Consider the following 17,954-nt stretch of genomic DNA (forward strand, 5'->3'; position numbering starts at 1 on the left):
TGATGCCCGGGCCACACTGGATGCGTGAGTGGTGCGTGTGCGTCACAGAACGTCTTGCAATTCATTCACTGCCTGTGTGAGACGCATGTCTCAGCAACGTCCCAATCGTGGGAGAGTCGGGTACCGCCTAGTTTCTATGCATATCATGTCCGGTTCACAGCAAAATAGACATTGAAAATAATCTTTGACCACAGTTTCACTGTGTATCTGTTGAATATGTCACGACATAAATGTTGAAAAACTTGTACCTGTTTCAAAGTAAAAGCACTCTAGCCTTGGTTTTTATTGTTATTGTAAGATCTGAAGATATATGGCTTCATACCGTAGTGTCCTGATATTTAGTTGAGTATATACGCCTACTTTTATTAAAGGTAGTCATAACAGAATCCCACATAGCAGGTCGAACACTGTCTGCAGGCTCCTCTGCTCCCTGCCCTTTTATTCTCTTAAAATACAGATTTGGCTTTCACAAAAGCTATACAAGATGAACTTTAAAAAGACCTCACGTCAACATATAAAACACCATACACATAATTACTAATATGTAAGCTATGCTAGATCAAAATGTAAAAAGCAATCCTTTGAATCAGCGATCATTTGCCACGGGACAGACATTTTCTATGCAGGCACTGTGGCCTTCATTAAGGCCTGATCAGTGTATTATTGTTCAGTTAATAGCTGTGAAAAGACTCCTAAAACCACAATGATGTCCAGACACTGCTACTTGCATCTCGCTCTCTCTCTCGAATGAATATGCCCATAAAACTGCAGAAAATGTTTCATTGACAGTAGCTTTATAATGACTAACTATGACAATGACAGCAGGACTTTGTTTGTGACTTTTCACTCATTTAGGTGATGCACACATTCAAAGTGACTTGTGACTGGCCAATAAGATGCTAAAAACATATACCTGCACTGGTAGCCTCCTCCAGTGGTCTGTCCCCTGCAGGAGGAGCAGGGAGGAGTGGAGGAGGATGGCGCTCCAGGCAGGGTGGACGACACCTCAGGAACCTGCTGTGCCTCTGCCCCAGCTACTGCTTCCCCTCTACTTCCCCCTGCTCCACTTGCTGCCCCTCCCACTCCCAGGGGCTTGTGGATGCAGCACTGTCCAGAGAACTCCCTGCAGATCTTCTCCACCGCCTCCCGAACCACCTGGTCCTTAAACTGCAGGGATGAAATCAGAAGAGTGTAAGAATACATGTCTTGGCTTCTCCGGTGTCCAGCGACGGTGTGACCTTCTTACCTTCTCCATGTAGGAGGTGAACCACGCTGGAGGAGTCTTGTCTTCTTCTTTGGTGCCTTTCACTTCTTTCAGGATAACCTGATTAACAGGAGAAGAGAATATTCAGTCAGTAAAAACTGCATGTTTACATCTTTATCAGCCTATTACCTCTGCTAGTGTTGTTTGCTTTATTTGTTTTCCAGCAGGATTAAGCAAAAACTAGTGAACGGATTTCCATATAACTTGGAGGAAGGATGGGACATGGACAAATAAACAGCCATTCATTTTGGCACAGATTTGGACACAGGGGCGGATCCAAAATGGCAGATTTTATACTTTCACCATCAGCCACCAACTATTTTATCATCCACACCACTGAATGTACATACTAAAGTATTCCTATAGCTGTCTTTAACTTTATCTTCTGTCTAATCAACATCCCTCTAAAAATGTACAGTAACCTATATATCGGACTACCTTTTGAGGAAAATATGGAGCAAGAGATTTGTGGTTATTGAGGTTATTCAGGGTTTTCTGTCCCATGAAGTTGGTTCACTTCTTACAATGTCAAAACACCATGGTAACTTGCGATGAACTGCTAACCTGCTCGAGAGCAGGTTAAGTTTGAACATTTGACCGATAGATAAATGGAATAATTCCTCTGCTCCAGATTTTTCATGTGTCCAATCTGGTTTTAAAAGAGAGTTTCTAATAAACATTCAATAATAGGCTTATAAATATAATGGTTTATAGTCTGTATTTATGTAGCACTTTTCTAGTCTTGATGACCAATCAAAGCTCTTCACAGTACAGTTTTGCCATTCACACATTTACACACACATTCATACAGTGCATCTATATGCAGCACTTTTTCTACCACTCATCACTTACACACTGCCGGCACAGTCGTAAGGGGTAAGTTGGGGTTCAGTATCTTGCCCAAGGAAACTTCGGCACTTGGACTGGGGGAGACCAGGATCAAAATGCCGACCCACTGGCTAGTGGGTCGTAGGCCACATACACACCTGGTATTAACATGTGGTTTTTGTGACCCGATCACATGTGGACAGCTCTGAGTATGTGCATTCACACCTGGTGATAACATGTGGAACCAAATGAGTCTCGTGATCAGATCTCAGATCGGATCTCACTATAGGCAAATAAACACGTACATTATTTTTGTAAATGAAGACCAACCCATGTTGTTTTTACCCAGTCTGAGAACACAAGTGTGTCCGATGTCACTCTTTGTGTGTGTGTGTGTGTGTCTGTACAAGCGAGCGAGCGAGAGAGCGAGCGAGCGAGAGAGCGAGCGAGCGAGCGAGAGAGAGTGTGGTGAGACAGTCGCTGAATGAAACTCGCGCAGCTGCGCTGTGCAGAAAGATTTTGCCAATGTTAGGAAATTATCGATCATTATGTGGTGATCAAAGTTGATATCGTGGCGGTGATTACAAACAAATTCGAGGCTGCTCTGGTGTGATCGGATCGCTATCCGATCTGAGTGCGTTCACACCTGTATTTAGACCTGTCCGCTTGTGATTGATCACAAAAAAAACACATATTAATACCAGGTGTGTAAGGGGCCGTAGGCCGATTTCCTATTGATGCGTTCATTCTAATTCTATGACTCTCAGAAGCTCAGAATATCATAAGAAGAATCAAAAACTAAACCCTTTGATGTCTTCTATCAGAAGAATGATCCACACACTGTTGAATGATTCTTATTGTTATGAATGAACATTTGAGACTCCTCTCCTCTTCTCTCTGCTTTGGCACCAGCAACAGCCTGGCATTACCCAGGCCTCCATTAACAAAAGTTTGCTACACATTAGACAGTATTGTTTATTTACTGTATATCCTTTAAATATCAAAATTGTTTCTAGTAGTTTTTTTTCTATTCTAGTTATTTGATTGTGTTATTTACATATCAATTAGTTAAATGTAACTTTTGAACGTCGCTGTGACCGAGTCAACCTGCCGGTATCAGTGTTTCTTTTCATATTATATTCAGAACCTTATTCACGTTCACGGTTCTAAAAATGTTGCTTTATGATCTAATTAATGACTACTTTTTCCACATAAATGCAATCATAACTGGAATAGAAAACCCAGAGTTAACTGAGACAGTTGATAAGCAGCTTCGGTAATCAGGATTGTTATGATTCTACCCTTGTCTGGAGCAGGGGTTTTGTTGAATTTTTAAAGGACTTTGACTTATTTCTTTTTGGATCTTTTTGTGGACTTTTTGAGTTTATGGACTTAAGCCTTGTTTATTTCCTTGCATTCATTTCTCTGCTTGAGTTATGTTTTTTCTGAATTGCACTTCCTGTTTTATTTTATTACTTTATTACTACCCCTGTTTATCATTGCAGTGCACTTAACTTATTGTCTTTGTCTGGTTTCCCTCTATTATCTACCTCGCCTTTACTAGTTTCACATGTGTCTTGTTAACCTGGTGTATAGACACTGCGTTTCCCTTTGTCTTTGTCAGATTGTCTGTTCTTAGTTTCTCAGCGTTGTCATTGTAGAGTTTATAGTGTTTGTTTTCTATTTTGTTTCTTGTGTGTGTGTCTTCAGCTTGAGAGTTTTAGATACCACTGTTTTCTTGATTGCCAACCTGTGCAACCTACCTTTAAGTTTGATTACATACTGATCATTTAATCTAGTATAGGCCTCAGAGCTCTGTGCATACTGGTAATCATTGTAAATATAAAGTATTGCCACTCACAAGGAAAATTTGTATTATAAGCGTAGAGCAACCAGTAGGTGATCTCAGAACCAACAGGCCTTCATCATGCGGCTGCCTTTTCACTCCACAGAATATATTTCAACAGAAAACACAAGATCACTGCTTTTTAATTCTGATCATACACCGCAAATCTTAGAATAATGGTGAGGATGAAGACAGAAGGCACACATGTTTTATCATTATTACTGAATCTAGCTGTGTACGAATCAGTCTATACTATATATTGAGTTCGCCATTTTGTAGTGCTGTCCGAATGTTTAGTGACATTTTTCTACCCTATAAAGTGCACTCATTGTTTCCCACAATGCATCATGAACCGATCTGTAACCGATCATGTCAGTAACCGATCAATATACACCATCATGCATTGCGCTAGCGGCGGAGGGAAGAGAGGAGAGAGGGCAGCAGGAACAGCCAGACCTGTCGTACAAATGTAAGTAAGAGCAGAGCATCACAGCACAAACAAGTTTATTTCTACATTTAAAGATGGTCATTGAACATGTTTTCTACCGTAACGTGTTAATACTAATTGTAAAATTTACATTTATAATTTACTGTCGGATTCTCCACCGGCCGACGTTGTTGTACGTCTTAATCCTGTACATCTTAATCCTGAGAAAATTACATTATTATTAAATTACATATAGTGTCCACAAGCATTATTTCTTTTGCCGATGAGCTCACTATATAGTCCTCTACATAGACCCTATATAGTAAAGTAGGGGTTAGTGAATGAGTGGGTGATTTCAGACACAGCCTTGATTTATCTGGAAGACAATTTATGAAAAGAACCAACTCCCATTTCTTCAAGCATTAGTCATCACTACTCTCCTATTACTTTCAAAGCTAAATACTAAATCAAAATAGATTTTACTGGGCATGATGTTATTATCATCATGTCTTGCCAATTTAAAGAGAGGTCTGTGCATATTTTAGCCAAAAAAGCTTAGTTGTTTCTAGTTGTAAGAAGAAACTGTGTCACTCCACTTGTCTCCAGGGGCCTCAGTTATAAAACAGTGTGTGGGTTTTATACTAAAAGATTATGTGCACACAAAAGCCAGAAATGGCACCTGAACGCAACATTCCATTTATAAATCACAGTTCATCTTGAAATGTGCATATGGTGATCTGCCCTCTACTCCCCACAATTAACCATAAATAGTCAGTGCAAAGCAACTAATGAATATGAAATGCCTCAGTTGATCAATGGGTTTCTAAGGTGATTAACAGCATCAAGGAAAAACTGTAGAAATTACTCTCATGCCCACAACTGTCAAAGCCCTTTGAATAGCTCACATCATGAGCCACATACTTTTTAAAGATCTTTTTAACCTTTAACTCAAACTACTAATCTTTTTCTATCTCCACAGCATGATGATAACATGACATTGACAAATTAGATGGTCTGATTCAAATAGGTGATTCAAATAGGTGTGACATTGTCTTCACTGGCAGCTGGTTCCAGTGCCTGGAGAAATTATCTTTTTGGTATATGCAGTGAATAAAATGGGGCATCATTTTCCTGGCTAGCTTCATTGCTAGATTAATGAAAAAAATTAATAGAAAAATTGAGAAAAAATGGGATGAAACTGATGCCGCTGTTGTTAAAGTGGTTGTCAGTTGTTTTAAAGTAAAACTAGAATTACTGCACTGCGGTTGTGTGCCTCCGTCAACTGGTGGATTTTGTCACTGTGACCTTTGACCTCTGAAATGAAAAATCAGTTCATGCTTGAGTCCAATTGAACATTTGTAACAAATTTAAGAGGATTCCTCAAGGCGGTGTTAAGACAACGCGTTCATGAGGTAAAAAGACTTTCATGAGGTCACAATGACCTTTGAACTCTTAATTCTCATCAGGCCATTCCGGAATCCAAGTGATTGTTTGTGCCAGATGCCTCCAGTTGCTGGCACGAGGGCATAAAAATTATAAGAAAATTGCCAGCCTGACTTGAACACTTGACTGTTTGAAAGGTGAGTAGTGATTTCAGACGAAGATTTTCTTTCACCCTGATGAACACGATGTCAACCTCAGTGAATAAAGTGGACTAAATTCAATGTGATTACCAGGCTACAGCTAGCAACATATACAATGAAACAAATATGAACCAGCAACAATACAGGTTGTCCAACTCTTATCAGGGGTAGCTGAGTTATCATCCCTGATGAATGAAGAAGACACGCACTAACATGTGCCCTACATGTGCTTCTGTTTGTAGGGGGTCTTACCATGCCCTGTTCTGGCACTGCAGCCTGGACCTTGCGGCTGACTACCTGGGCCAGGGTGGGGCAGTGCTGTGGGGGTCTGAAGCCCCGCTTGGGCTCTGCTCCACTGGCCTTGGTGGCGGGGACCCTCGTGGACTGACCTCGAGTCTCATACACGTTCATGTGCAGTCGGTTTCCCTGCCTCGCTGCACTCTGGGAAACAAGTGAATGGGTCAGTCACAACTGCTGCAATTTTTGGATGAATTTCTCAACTAAGCTGCGTCTCTGTACAGATAACAACAAACAGAGGAGATATCATGAAGGAGACTGGTGTCCCCTGAGGCATTGCTGTATCTAAGTATCTGTGTACATTTTTTAAATAGAGTAACAATCTTTATACTTATAAGTGTGAGCTGCCATTTTCTTTTGCACTGTTTTCTCCTGTTGGGTTAAGCAATTGTCTTTGCATTGGCTGTTTGTTACACCAGGGTTAGTCAGCATTTTTTGGGGGGGAGATATGGTCTATCGTTGAGCTGTGGGTAAGAACAGGTCCAGCCGCATGCTAAACTAGACACTTGTGCTGTGTGAAAACAAGCGCAGGTTCAGCTGTACAGGTGCTAAATGGCAGATAAACCAGCTAAGCCTAGTGTTATACTTTTGACCTCTGTGAGGGTATAAGTGACATGTATTTCATATTCAGAGGGTGCATGGTGTGCACCAATTGGAGTAGAAAAGTTGTACAATAGGAACAATTGTTGTGTCTGCAGTTGTACGTGTGTGCGTTCACAAGGGAGTATAGTTGAGGCTTAATGCAGGTGTCATGGAACTATATCATCTTTATCATGGAGCTCAATAACAGGATAACTCGCCTGCAGGCACTGGGGCAACAGGATTATCATTTTTAATCATTGTTTTATCTCTGTAGTTCCACAATGAATTACTATTACTATTACAATTAGGTAATGGATCACATACAATTATATAACTTTGTCAGTTTTTATAGTTTTGGTCTCAAAAGAACACACATGATGAAAGATTTGACTTATTGAAATCATTAACAACTTTTCAACGTTTTAAGACTGACCATAATATTACCAAGTTACTTCAACACATTGGTTACTCTGCTTGCAACACACTGGACGTGTGGACTATTCAACCAGGCAGAAAGAAACTTCCAATAGGTCTTCTTAAATTAGCAGACTTTGTGATATATACTCATCTCTATTTCATATTCCACTAGAGGCAACTTTATATCCAGATAATGATACATATCATTACAATATTCTCCACCATGTAAATTGGGTGCATGTGTTTAACATCAGCTGTTATCTCCCTCCATCTTCATGTCATAAGGTATGTCTCAGGTAAAAGCCTTGTTCAGCGTCTGACCCTGGGGTTTGTTTTGAACATTCTGAGTTCTGTTTGATATGAGTTTTGTGTAGGTGGTAAGAGAGGTTAGTGGTGTTTTGAATCTGCTGTGTGCACCAGTCTGCAGTGTAATTTGCAAAGTACAGTTTACTGCATTGTGCCAGACTTTACGTCTATGGGAGAGAAGTACACTGGCAGCTCCTTTAGGTATATGGTCCTCATAGTTTTGCTTGTGTCATGACTTGGTGCCATGTTCAGTGTTGTCCAAATTTACAGCACAACAATATTAACAATAGAGCAAGAAACAACAGATATTATTCTATCGTCACACGACATATAATGTTATATCACACAGCCCTAATTACATTTGAATATATGTTTGACACGAAAAAATTGAAGCTGATCTGTCAGGTCGTCATTCATTTCCATTGTTTGCAGTTTTTCATTTTTAATGTTGATGTCACTAACGTTCCCTCACCTTTCAGTTCCAGCTTCCTGCCCTCGGGTGTTTCTTGCTGCTGTCATAGTCTGCCCAGCCCTACTGTGTTTAACCTGTTTCTCATTGTCTCCCATCTCCTGGTGCGTTTCGCCTCTTTGCTCCCTTTTGCTTGTGCCAGATCATCTTATATTCTATGTGACTAGCCACCCAGTCTTTATTCCTCAAGTCTTATTGGTCATATTCTCTTAAACTAGTTTTTTTACTGTGTCATCACCTCCTCCAGTGTACCTCTGTAAGTAGCAGGAAATGAATGAATGAAAATTCACCTTTCCAAAATTGTTGGTATTGCATATGTTAAGGTCTCAAAATCTGCTTTGTCAAGTAGTAGTATGCAGTTACCTCTGTCAAGCTTCAAACAGGCAATGTGAGCTGAGCTAAAATATGGTGTAGACTACCTAATTGTTTCCCTTAAGTATATAAACGTGCATAGCAATTGAACATGTCATCAACTTACCTTCAATGCCTCCTCATACTCCACTGGAATAAAAGCAGAAACAGATTTTTCACATGACATTAATATTCATGCAATGCTAAATAGATTGTTTGGTTTTGCAAATTATACTACTATATGTGACTATATCTGTTTACTTACCCTGACTGTTGATGGACACCTGAAGGCAGAGAGGAGAATCATTCTCATGTAAATAGGTCGGTTATTGATTTGGTGATACAGTTTTAAGAATTTAATGGTGTAATTTTAAACTGCTGTAGAGCCCTTTGAAAATAACTCATCTCAACGTTATCCATGTTGCACCATTCATACAAACATAGACCCCATTCAGACCTGGTATTAAACATCCATCCTGAGTGAACGTCTCAAAACTGGTCAGCTCTAAAGCCGTGCTCGCGGTCAATCCTGCAGAGGATCTCCTGCTGTGTTCTCACATGGGCTCCTCCCGACTTTCTGCAGACTTTATACTAGGGGGCCAGGTGGAGAAAGTCTGCAGAAAATCTGTAGTTCAGTGCATGTCTGAAAGCAGCTTAAGTTTAGGTCTGAATGTTCACGAAATGTGTCCTCAATGCATTCTGAAATCTAATCGCTCAGACCATATTCAGATTCTTTCCACTGTGTGAACACAAAATTCATGTTGAGCCACATATGACAGACCGCCCATGCAGCTCACATCACTGAGCCACTACTGTGTCAAAATAATTCAAATCTCTTTCTATGCCTCTCCGTACCTATATGTTGGTTTGTTTGTGGCCACAACATCAACACTGATAAAATCTCATTCCATTGTAGTGCTGCTCACGGCAGCTTAACACCCAAACCAATAAAATAATGAATTTAGGTAAAAAAAAATTGAAAACAATTGATAAATCGTTACAAAATAAAACTAAAATTACTACAATTTAACATTAAGAAAGGAGACAGGTTACATAGGTTAAATAAAGATATCCTTTTGAAAACACGAGGAGAGCCAATATCCAGGGGCAGTGTGTTCCACAGTTTAGGGGTGTAAAAACTAAATGACAGGGAAGCAAACTGTTAAAAGCCTCTCACCTCCTCGTTCTCCTCGTCAAAATAGGTCAGCTGAAGGCTGCACAGGCCAAAGGAACGCTTCACCTGCACACAAAGCAAACACACGGACAGATGAGACGAGGACAGCGGACTATGGGTCAGCTGTTCATGGATGACTGGCAAACACATATTTTCATATAAAATTGGACATGATTCATTTTCCTGAGGTGTGTGTGTCTTCTGTGTGTAGCCTGTGTTCATCCCTGCTCTGCCAGATGAGGCAGTGTTCAGTGGCTTCCCCTTACACTCGTGCTGAAAGCTGGACACTGTATCCAGGTAACACACTTCCCACTGTGGCTCCCTGTGTGACTTTAACATGAGCGACTGACAGCTACTGACTCTTATAGTGTGTATAATCCACCAAATCATGACAAATGAAAAACAGATGCTGCTAATCCTTGTGCAGCAAACCCACTCACGTCTTTAAATGAAAAAAAACAACAACTCAAAGTGAAGTGTGACGTCTGTGACTCAGCAGCACTCAGACAAATGAACTCTTCCAGGCAGCTGTGGCTCAGAGAGATGGACCATAAATCCCAGGGCAAATGGCATTTACAATGTCAATTATTAAACTAGCAGAGTGCTGATGCTTGTCCTGTGTTAATGCTCCAGAACCTACTTCAGAATTATTATTTTCATTATTGCACTCAGTGTCCTACTCAAACAGTTCTACAATATACTAGGGCTACATCTAACAATTATTTTTATTAATCGATGAATATAATAATGAATTTATAAAAAATAAAAAAATAAAAACATGTGTCATTTAAATTTATTTAATAATCTTCTCCTTAATACAAACAAATCTGACAAAAACAAACTATGCACTGCAAGGCATATTTTTCCACAACAACAAATAGCCCAGTCTGAACTGCTAATCTGGCTTTTACAGTCCCATATCTTTCCAAAAATAATGGAAGAGTTTGTTCCATTAAAGTAAAAGGAATATATCAATCTACATTAAGCTGTCCAACAACAAAATAAATGAAAACCAAAGTAAAATTCAAGTAACCTTCTGGAGGAATATAAACACTGTGTAAATTCAAGTTTAGCAGTCTATCAAAATATTAATCTTGAAGTAGCCTACCAGTTGTATCAATGTCTGTATGAAGTCAAAAACTGACTGTAAAATAAAATAAAGTATAATTAACTAGTATTTCAAGAGTGTTATTAATTAAATAAATGTTCTTTTCTCATTTCAAGTAAAATAAGGTTAGCATTAAAAAAAGGGCTTTTGAAAAAGGCATCTTAAGATAAAGTGCTTAATTTTAGAAAAGATGTAGTTTGACTTTCCCCATTTCTTCTTTTTCTAATGTATAACTACATTTTACTTATAAACAATCTCAACAGACATTAACAACTAAACACCTTTAACTTTCCTCTTTGTTCCCACTTTCTCTGGTTCAGTGAAGTAAACTCTACCGTGTAAATAGAAACGCTCTGTCATAATCTAATAACAGGTCCATATAGAACGGCTTCTGGGTCAGGTCCAGACCGGCGTCCGACCTATGCTAGATGATCTTGGGCGTTTTTTTTCGCTTCAGCTTCAGGTGAGTCCATACCTTGACTGTGCGCAGCCACCTTCCTTACGAGGCACGTTCGCGAGTCGACGTATTTACATAATCGATGACGTCGATTACATTGACGCGTTGCCCCAGCCCTACAATATACTGTCACTTTTTTATTGATTGTGTTCTGGCTGTTGCGTGCAGAGCTTCATCATAAAGTCTGTGGTGCAGAGTGAAATTAGACAACTTTATGTTCATTCTACCTGGTTCATCTGCAGTGAGGATTTTTCAGTCAATGCTTTTCACAAAATGAAACTGATTGTGCTTTCTTACTGTTCGTTTTTCCATACATTTGAATGTCAGGTATTTCAGGTCTGTTAAGCAATCAACACAATCTTAAGACCCAAGCTCAGTAATTCAACTCAATATAAAGCATTACAACAAAAAACGAATGTTGTGCTTTTACCTTGAAAAATTCTTAATAGTAAGAGATTCTGTAGATCAGCACCAGAAAGTCCCTTGAATGTCGGTGTCAGTCCGAATCGGGAAAATAAAAATAATCAAATTATGTAAATGACCCAGCAGGACAGATGTTATTGGCCACATGCTTCCAGATGTCAACGGCTGCTGTAGTTTATTCAAGGGCGTAGAAGACATGTTTAGCTCGGTCGACAGACTGACGGCACACTGACCTGCCCCCTCCACCACTTCTTCAAGCAATTTATAATAGAAAGTGTGAAATCGATTAGATGAATTGTTCACGAGATAAGCATTATCCTGGGTCCTTCCTAACCAACCAAAACCACTATCACTTCATTGTATTCTCTTGTTGAGAGCCATTTTCTGCTTTGATGTTGTTTTACAGCATGTAATACAGACAGACAGAGAGACAGAGAGACAGAGAGACAGAAAGACGTTTGTGGAATTAGGGTAGATAACGGTTCTCAGTAATTCCATGCTGATTTAAGCTCATTGCTTCACCATTAGCCTTTTCCCACTGCAGGAACCTGACCACACATAACCGTAGCCACTGGTCACAGGTCCTGCTGATGAGTTCCTGGAACTACATTTGGCCACTGCTCTGGAGTGATAACAATTGTTTAGTAGAATACCCAATAGGGGTCATATGGTGGAAAATATGTTGGAAAAATGTGGGAAAGAGCATGCATTGGTCAACAATATGCTTAGTTTTGCATGTTAAGCATGTAATAATATTAAAAATAGCACCAATCAAATCAGTCTATAGTGCTTCACAAAGGCAAAAAAAGTATTAATATTTAAGACATCAATTAAAAGGACAAAAAGCAGCTCAAAGTAATAATGAAAGAAAGTGAAATTCAAACTCAGCATTGCTCACTTTGATTTTGTAATAATGCATTATCATATGTCACATATAATGGGGAATCATTTTCTGATCAATATAAGATTTTGATTGTCTCTATTATTTGCAAAGAAATCTAAGAAATTGTGTTTTTTAACCATATTTTTGTTTAACTTTACCTACGCCAGCGCACAGGGTAAAAATTATGTAAAAACCATTCTGTTGCAAGTTTTGCGATCTGACTTAAAAGCAGACATTACAGTTTCTAGGGTGAGTTCCTCACATAAACTATTCCAGAGGGTCGGGACTCTGACAGCAGAGGCCCTGCCCTTGGTCTTCAGCCTAGACTCAGGAATAGCTAACAGGACCTCATCTGAAAATCTCAAGCTACAGGCTGGTGAGGACTGATTGTGCAATGCAACTTGGTGCCAAACCATGCTGTGCTGAGCAATAAAAAGAGTGATAGTTTAAAATTGATTCCAAAACACAAAGGCAGCCAGTATAAGTTTTCATCCAAAGTAACTTCATGTGGGAACAACACGCTAAGCAAAGACATCTGAGAACATAGCCTGAGACAGGCAGAACATGGGTGTGCTTGTGGCATAGAATATAGATTTCTGTTTAGAAGGAGATAAGCTGAAACTGCATGTAGTAAAATTGTGATGTGGGACTTCCAATAATTGTGGACATAATGAATGTACAAAGAAAAGCATGACAGTCTCTCTTTCTAGCTGTGACAGTGCTACATCAAACCTTGACAACAAATAGATATTAAACGTTTCATTCAGTTCATCGATCCCTCTGATCTCCACATTTAATTGTTTTGTGACCTATGCCCCCTAAGTGGTTCTGTTACAGCTCTAACCAGTCCAGCTGCATAAAAAGTGACCTGTATCTATGGTAACTCAGGGACCACATGATTTTGAATGTCGGCCACAGAGACAGACAGTTTGGTTCTGTTGTCCACGTACACACTTTGTCTGGCTTCATCCCTCATCACCAGGCACTTTTCTTACTGTACACACAGTGTGATCATGTGAACCAAGAAGCTGTTGTCTAAGAAAATACTGTGTAAACATTTTACTGTGAGAAATAACTCAATGACTTGTTTTCCTGCTATTTTACATTACATTACATTTCATTTAGCTGACGCTTGTATCCAAAGCGACTTACAATAAGTGCATTCAACCATGAGGGTACAAACCCAGAACAACAAGAATAGAGAAAGTACAATTTCTTCAAAAAAGCAAAACTACAAAGTGCTATAAGTAAGTGCCATTTAAGTGCTACTAAATTGTTAGTTTAAAAATGTTATTCAAGGTATGGTCGGAAGAGGTGTGTTTTTAGTTTGCGGCGGAAGATATGTAAACTTTCTGATGTCCGGATGTCAATGGGGAGCTCATTCCACCAGTTAGGAGCCAGGACAGCAAACAGTCGCGATTTTAATGAGTGTTTAGCTCGCAGTGAGGGAGCAACAAGCCGATTGGCCGAAGCAGAGCGGAGTGAACGGGCTGGGGTGTAACGTTTGACCATGTCCTGGATGTAGACTGGACCCGATCCGTTCGCAGCACGGTATGCAAGTACTAATGTTTTGAAACGGATGCGGGCAGCCACCGGTAACCAGTGAAGGGAGCGGAGGAGCGGAGTAGTGTGAGTGAATTTAGGTAGGTTAAAGACCAGTCGAGCTGCTGCATTCTGGATGAACTGCAGAGGTCGGATGGCATTAACAGGCAGACCAGCCAGGAGGGAGTTGCAGTAGTCTAGGCATGAGATGACAACAGCGAGTGACGAGAGAGGGAGGAGTATGTTTGGAATTAATCTGGCAAAAACTTTGTATACACTTAAAGAAGAAGGTGGTTGAGGTCAGTTTTATTCCCTTAACTCTGATCCTTCTCCTCGTGACCTAACAACACAAAAGAGGGAGGTGTGTTTGGAGTTGAACAGTCTGGCTCCATCTCATGTATCAGACTGTTGTTGCTAAGCCATGCAACACATTATATCTGTTGGATTTCATTTGAATTCTTCTTGTAGGCTAACTAAAACCTGTCCACATACTCGCAAATAATGTCACATTATTGAAGTAAAGACATTAACTGTTCATTTCATTATTTAAAATGTTATACACAGGTCACAATAAAATAAATCACATAAATATGCTGGAGCCTGACCATTCAAAGCTTTAAAAACAAGCAGTAAAATCAATCCTAAAACTCACATATTCTGTTGTGGTCACTTATCTTAGTACGTGTTAAAAGCCTGAGAGCAGCATTCTGTATTAATTGCAGTCTTTGAATGTTTCTCTTAATTATGCCTGAATAAAGTGCATTGCGGTAGTCAAGCCTGGAAGAAATAAAGACATGGAGGACCTTTTCTAGGTTTTCAGTGGAGAGGAAAGACCTGGGGCCTCATTTATTACCGTTGCCTACGCAAACAAAATGGGGCCTGAAAGATGCCACTTCTCACACAAACTTTGGGATTTATAAAAACAAAGTTGACGGGAGAAAGTGCACACTTGTGCGCTAACTCTGACCCATACGTACGAACATTTTGGAGATGGGAAAATGACGATGCAGACGTGAGGTGGTGATTTGAAGCCAGATTATTGATGCACTTCATCATTACCATTAAAACCAACAGCGTTATTTGTGCTTGCTTGACATAACTGTTCCATAAGAAGCTTTAAAAAGATATATAACAACTTACAGCAAATTATGTTCAGATACCATTAAACAGCAGAGTTGCAGAGCTGAGTCATTGATAGTTTTTAATAATATCTTCTAACACTGTGTGTGTATCATCAAGGACAAGTGTGTGTTAAATCTCTGCAGTGAATGTGAGCGTGCCATCAGGTGCACAGAGTGCACTGGAGATCACTCACTAAAAATAAAGAAAAAGTATTCACTCTCCCACTGATGTGTGAAGTAATCGGTCCGATTGCTCTAAATATATAAATACTGCGGTGACACTCATGCCTAATGTTGCATGATGGATGGATGCAAATATATATAATGCTTTTAACTGACAATTAGTATTTTGACCTGTTAATACGATCCGTCCAAAATATATTTTTTAAATAAGATACAGTTGCCAAGGCTGGCCAGTATAGCAAGGCTCTATCTCTGCATTCCTGGCACATCACTACGAGTGGGTATCCTCCACTGCAGGTCTCACAGTAAACAGACCGTTACCAGACTAGTCTCTGTTGCTCTTCACACATGAACTGATAACCACATGTACAGTATTTAGTTATTAATCGATGATGTCGGATCATGACTCCGGATTGTTCCGGTCACTTTAACCCTGATATACTGACTGTGTGCGTCACGTTACGTCTCGTGTTGTGTCAAAAGTTAAAACATGTGTCTCATAACCTCTACAGAATAAAACAAAGACAAAGTAAACGTCAGTCCTGTTTGTGTCCTAATAACTTGTGATCAGTGATGATGTTTATGGTTAAAGTGTAAAGTGAGCGGAGGTCAGAGGAGGAGTGAGGAGAAAGCAGACTACGACAGAGACTCCGACAGAGACTCTGACACAGGACGACCGGACCTTTAATGAGTGTCTGTCCTGAAGCAGCGGTGTTATAATTATTCAGCAGCAGGACATCGCTAAAACAATGAACATAGCGGAAAACCTGAATCGATTATGCTCTGATCGATGCAGAGTCTTGCATGTCTGCATTCAATGCATCTAAGAATCGATAAATTTCCGCTCCTCTAATGTATATGTATTTAAGTTTTGCCTGCCTTACCCTAAATTTCTCCTATATTTATTGGTAAGAACATGAACCTCAGATTCAACAAACCCTTCTATCTTAAGAAGTGTTTGTATATGACGTGCGTAAACATGACAAATGCCACCTGTGCATATTTGAGCAAGCCATAGTACCACTTAATGCTATACTTCCTGCCCCATGTCAGAAGTGTTCATAAAAATGTGATAAAAAGAGTAAAACGAAGTAGAAGAACTCAGTTTGTGAGTTTGGAGATTAGAGTCCTGATTTCATATATTCAGACAGGAAAGTCTAGACATTTTAGCAATGTCAGAACTGAAAATTAAGAGACATACTAAAGCAGTGCTGTTATTGCTGTGTCGCCTGTGGGTCACACTGTCACTGAAATAAAACAGAAATTAAAATAGCTTGAAAAAATCTCTACACAGCAAAGTGATTGATGACTGCAACAGGAGGAGGTCAGAGACTCTACCTCTGTCACTGATATGGCTGAAAAAATTATGTTACACTGGTATGTATTGTGCTGGTGCTGGATCAGCTTCGTTCATTGCATTACTAAACAATGTGCAGCATGTTAAAATAATAGCAGTGCATATATGACACTAGTCTCCTATCTTGTTTGCAGGTTGACTCATGAGCCAGGGAGTTTTAAGCATAACATAATTCACCTGGAGAAATTGTAGGTAAACGATTTGAAAATAGCTTACATGGTGATAATCAACGATTGTCAAGTTACTTACTAAAAGGCAAGCCATCTCAAAGCGCACCTTGTGCAAGACATATACCTACTGCATTATTTTGCAGCACAAAGGAGTTGTGCGCTCCTCTGGACATTGCAGTATTTGGCAGGCACATGAATATATTTAGGATAATGTTATAAATCAGACTTCAGAATTTAAGTTAATGATAATGATAATGATGATAATAATGATGAATTAATATTTTAATTCACTATTATTTATTATGTATTGTTTCAAACTAATGAAATGTACAATTAAGTAGTGAAAAACTTTGAATAACAGTCGCCTAATTTGCTGTGACCCCTACGACAGGTTTGGACCACTGGACCACAGTTCTGTTCATACATCAAAATGAAGAAAATGTATGAATCTGTCATATTCTCCAAAATCCCTTGTATACATAACTTAAGCACAAATCTGTTAGTACAAGCAGTTCTTGCATGAGGCCCAATGTGTTTGTGAGAGTTGGGGAGGGAGAGAGAGTGACAGCGGGGCAAACAACACTGACTGCACACAGCTCTACTGTGAAGAAAGGGCACAAAATGTCCATTTATACAGTAGATCTGTTAACTATTATTATGATGGGTGTTAAAACATTTTTGCATCATTGTCCAAAGTGGCAGTCGATGCTCGTTTGCAGTTGTGGGTGAAATAAATGCGGTCAGGCTGAACAGAAACACTCGTGTATATTGGCCCTGACTTTGAACAGGTATTATGGCGAGAAACCTGCTCATTCCTCTAAGACTAAAACTTAATTCAGGTTACAATATCCATATACATGAATAACAAGATGGATTGTGATATTATCGGTTTACGCTTTGTTGTAAAGTTCTTAGTTCAATTTCATACCAGTTGCCAAAAATGAAACAGGGATGGCAGGGATGTATTGTGGTATTAGGCCTACACCTATTCATTCATGTCAAAACCAAATATTCCTGACTGTAGCTGCTGCTATGTAATTAACAGCTTTATGTTGACTGATAGGCTCACAGGCCAAGCACACACCTCAGATGGTGGATGTGTGATTCAGACTGACCACAGTGTGTCCATGACGACAGGTCGCTATAATAACACCGGAAGGACCTGT

General features: G+C 39.6%; 1 protein-coding gene across 4 annotated transcripts in view; it reads right to left on the minus strand.

Moving 5' to 3' along the window:
* The window catches only part of nbr1b (NBR1 autophagy cargo receptor b), a 43,204-nt gene that overhangs the window by 24,743 nt on the left and 507 nt on the right, over positions 1-17,954 (minus strand). For all 4 annotated transcript variants that reach the window (XM_034592352.1, XM_034592355.1, XM_034592353.1 and 1 more), the window contains exons 2-7: positions 9,548-9,610; positions 8,636-8,654; positions 8,498-8,520; positions 6,201-6,389; positions 1,247-1,324; positions 914-1,167 (exon numbers count right to left, since the gene is read on the minus strand). In XM_034592352.1, coding sequence (XP_034448243.1) covers positions 914-1,167; positions 1,247-1,324; positions 6,201-6,389; positions 8,498-8,520; positions 8,636-8,654; positions 9,548-9,610 — 626 coding nt within the window. The remainder of the gene's footprint in view (positions 1-913; positions 1,168-1,246; positions 1,325-6,200; positions 6,390-8,497; positions 8,521-8,635; positions 8,655-9,547; positions 9,611-17,954) is intronic.

The sequence above is a fragment of the Hippoglossus hippoglossus genome, chromosome 8 (genome assembly GCF_009819705.1).
Source record: "Hippoglossus hippoglossus isolate fHipHip1 chromosome 8, fHipHip1.pri, whole genome shotgun sequence".
Taxonomy (NCBI): Eukaryota; Metazoa; Chordata; class Actinopteri; order Pleuronectiformes; family Pleuronectidae; genus Hippoglossus; species Hippoglossus hippoglossus.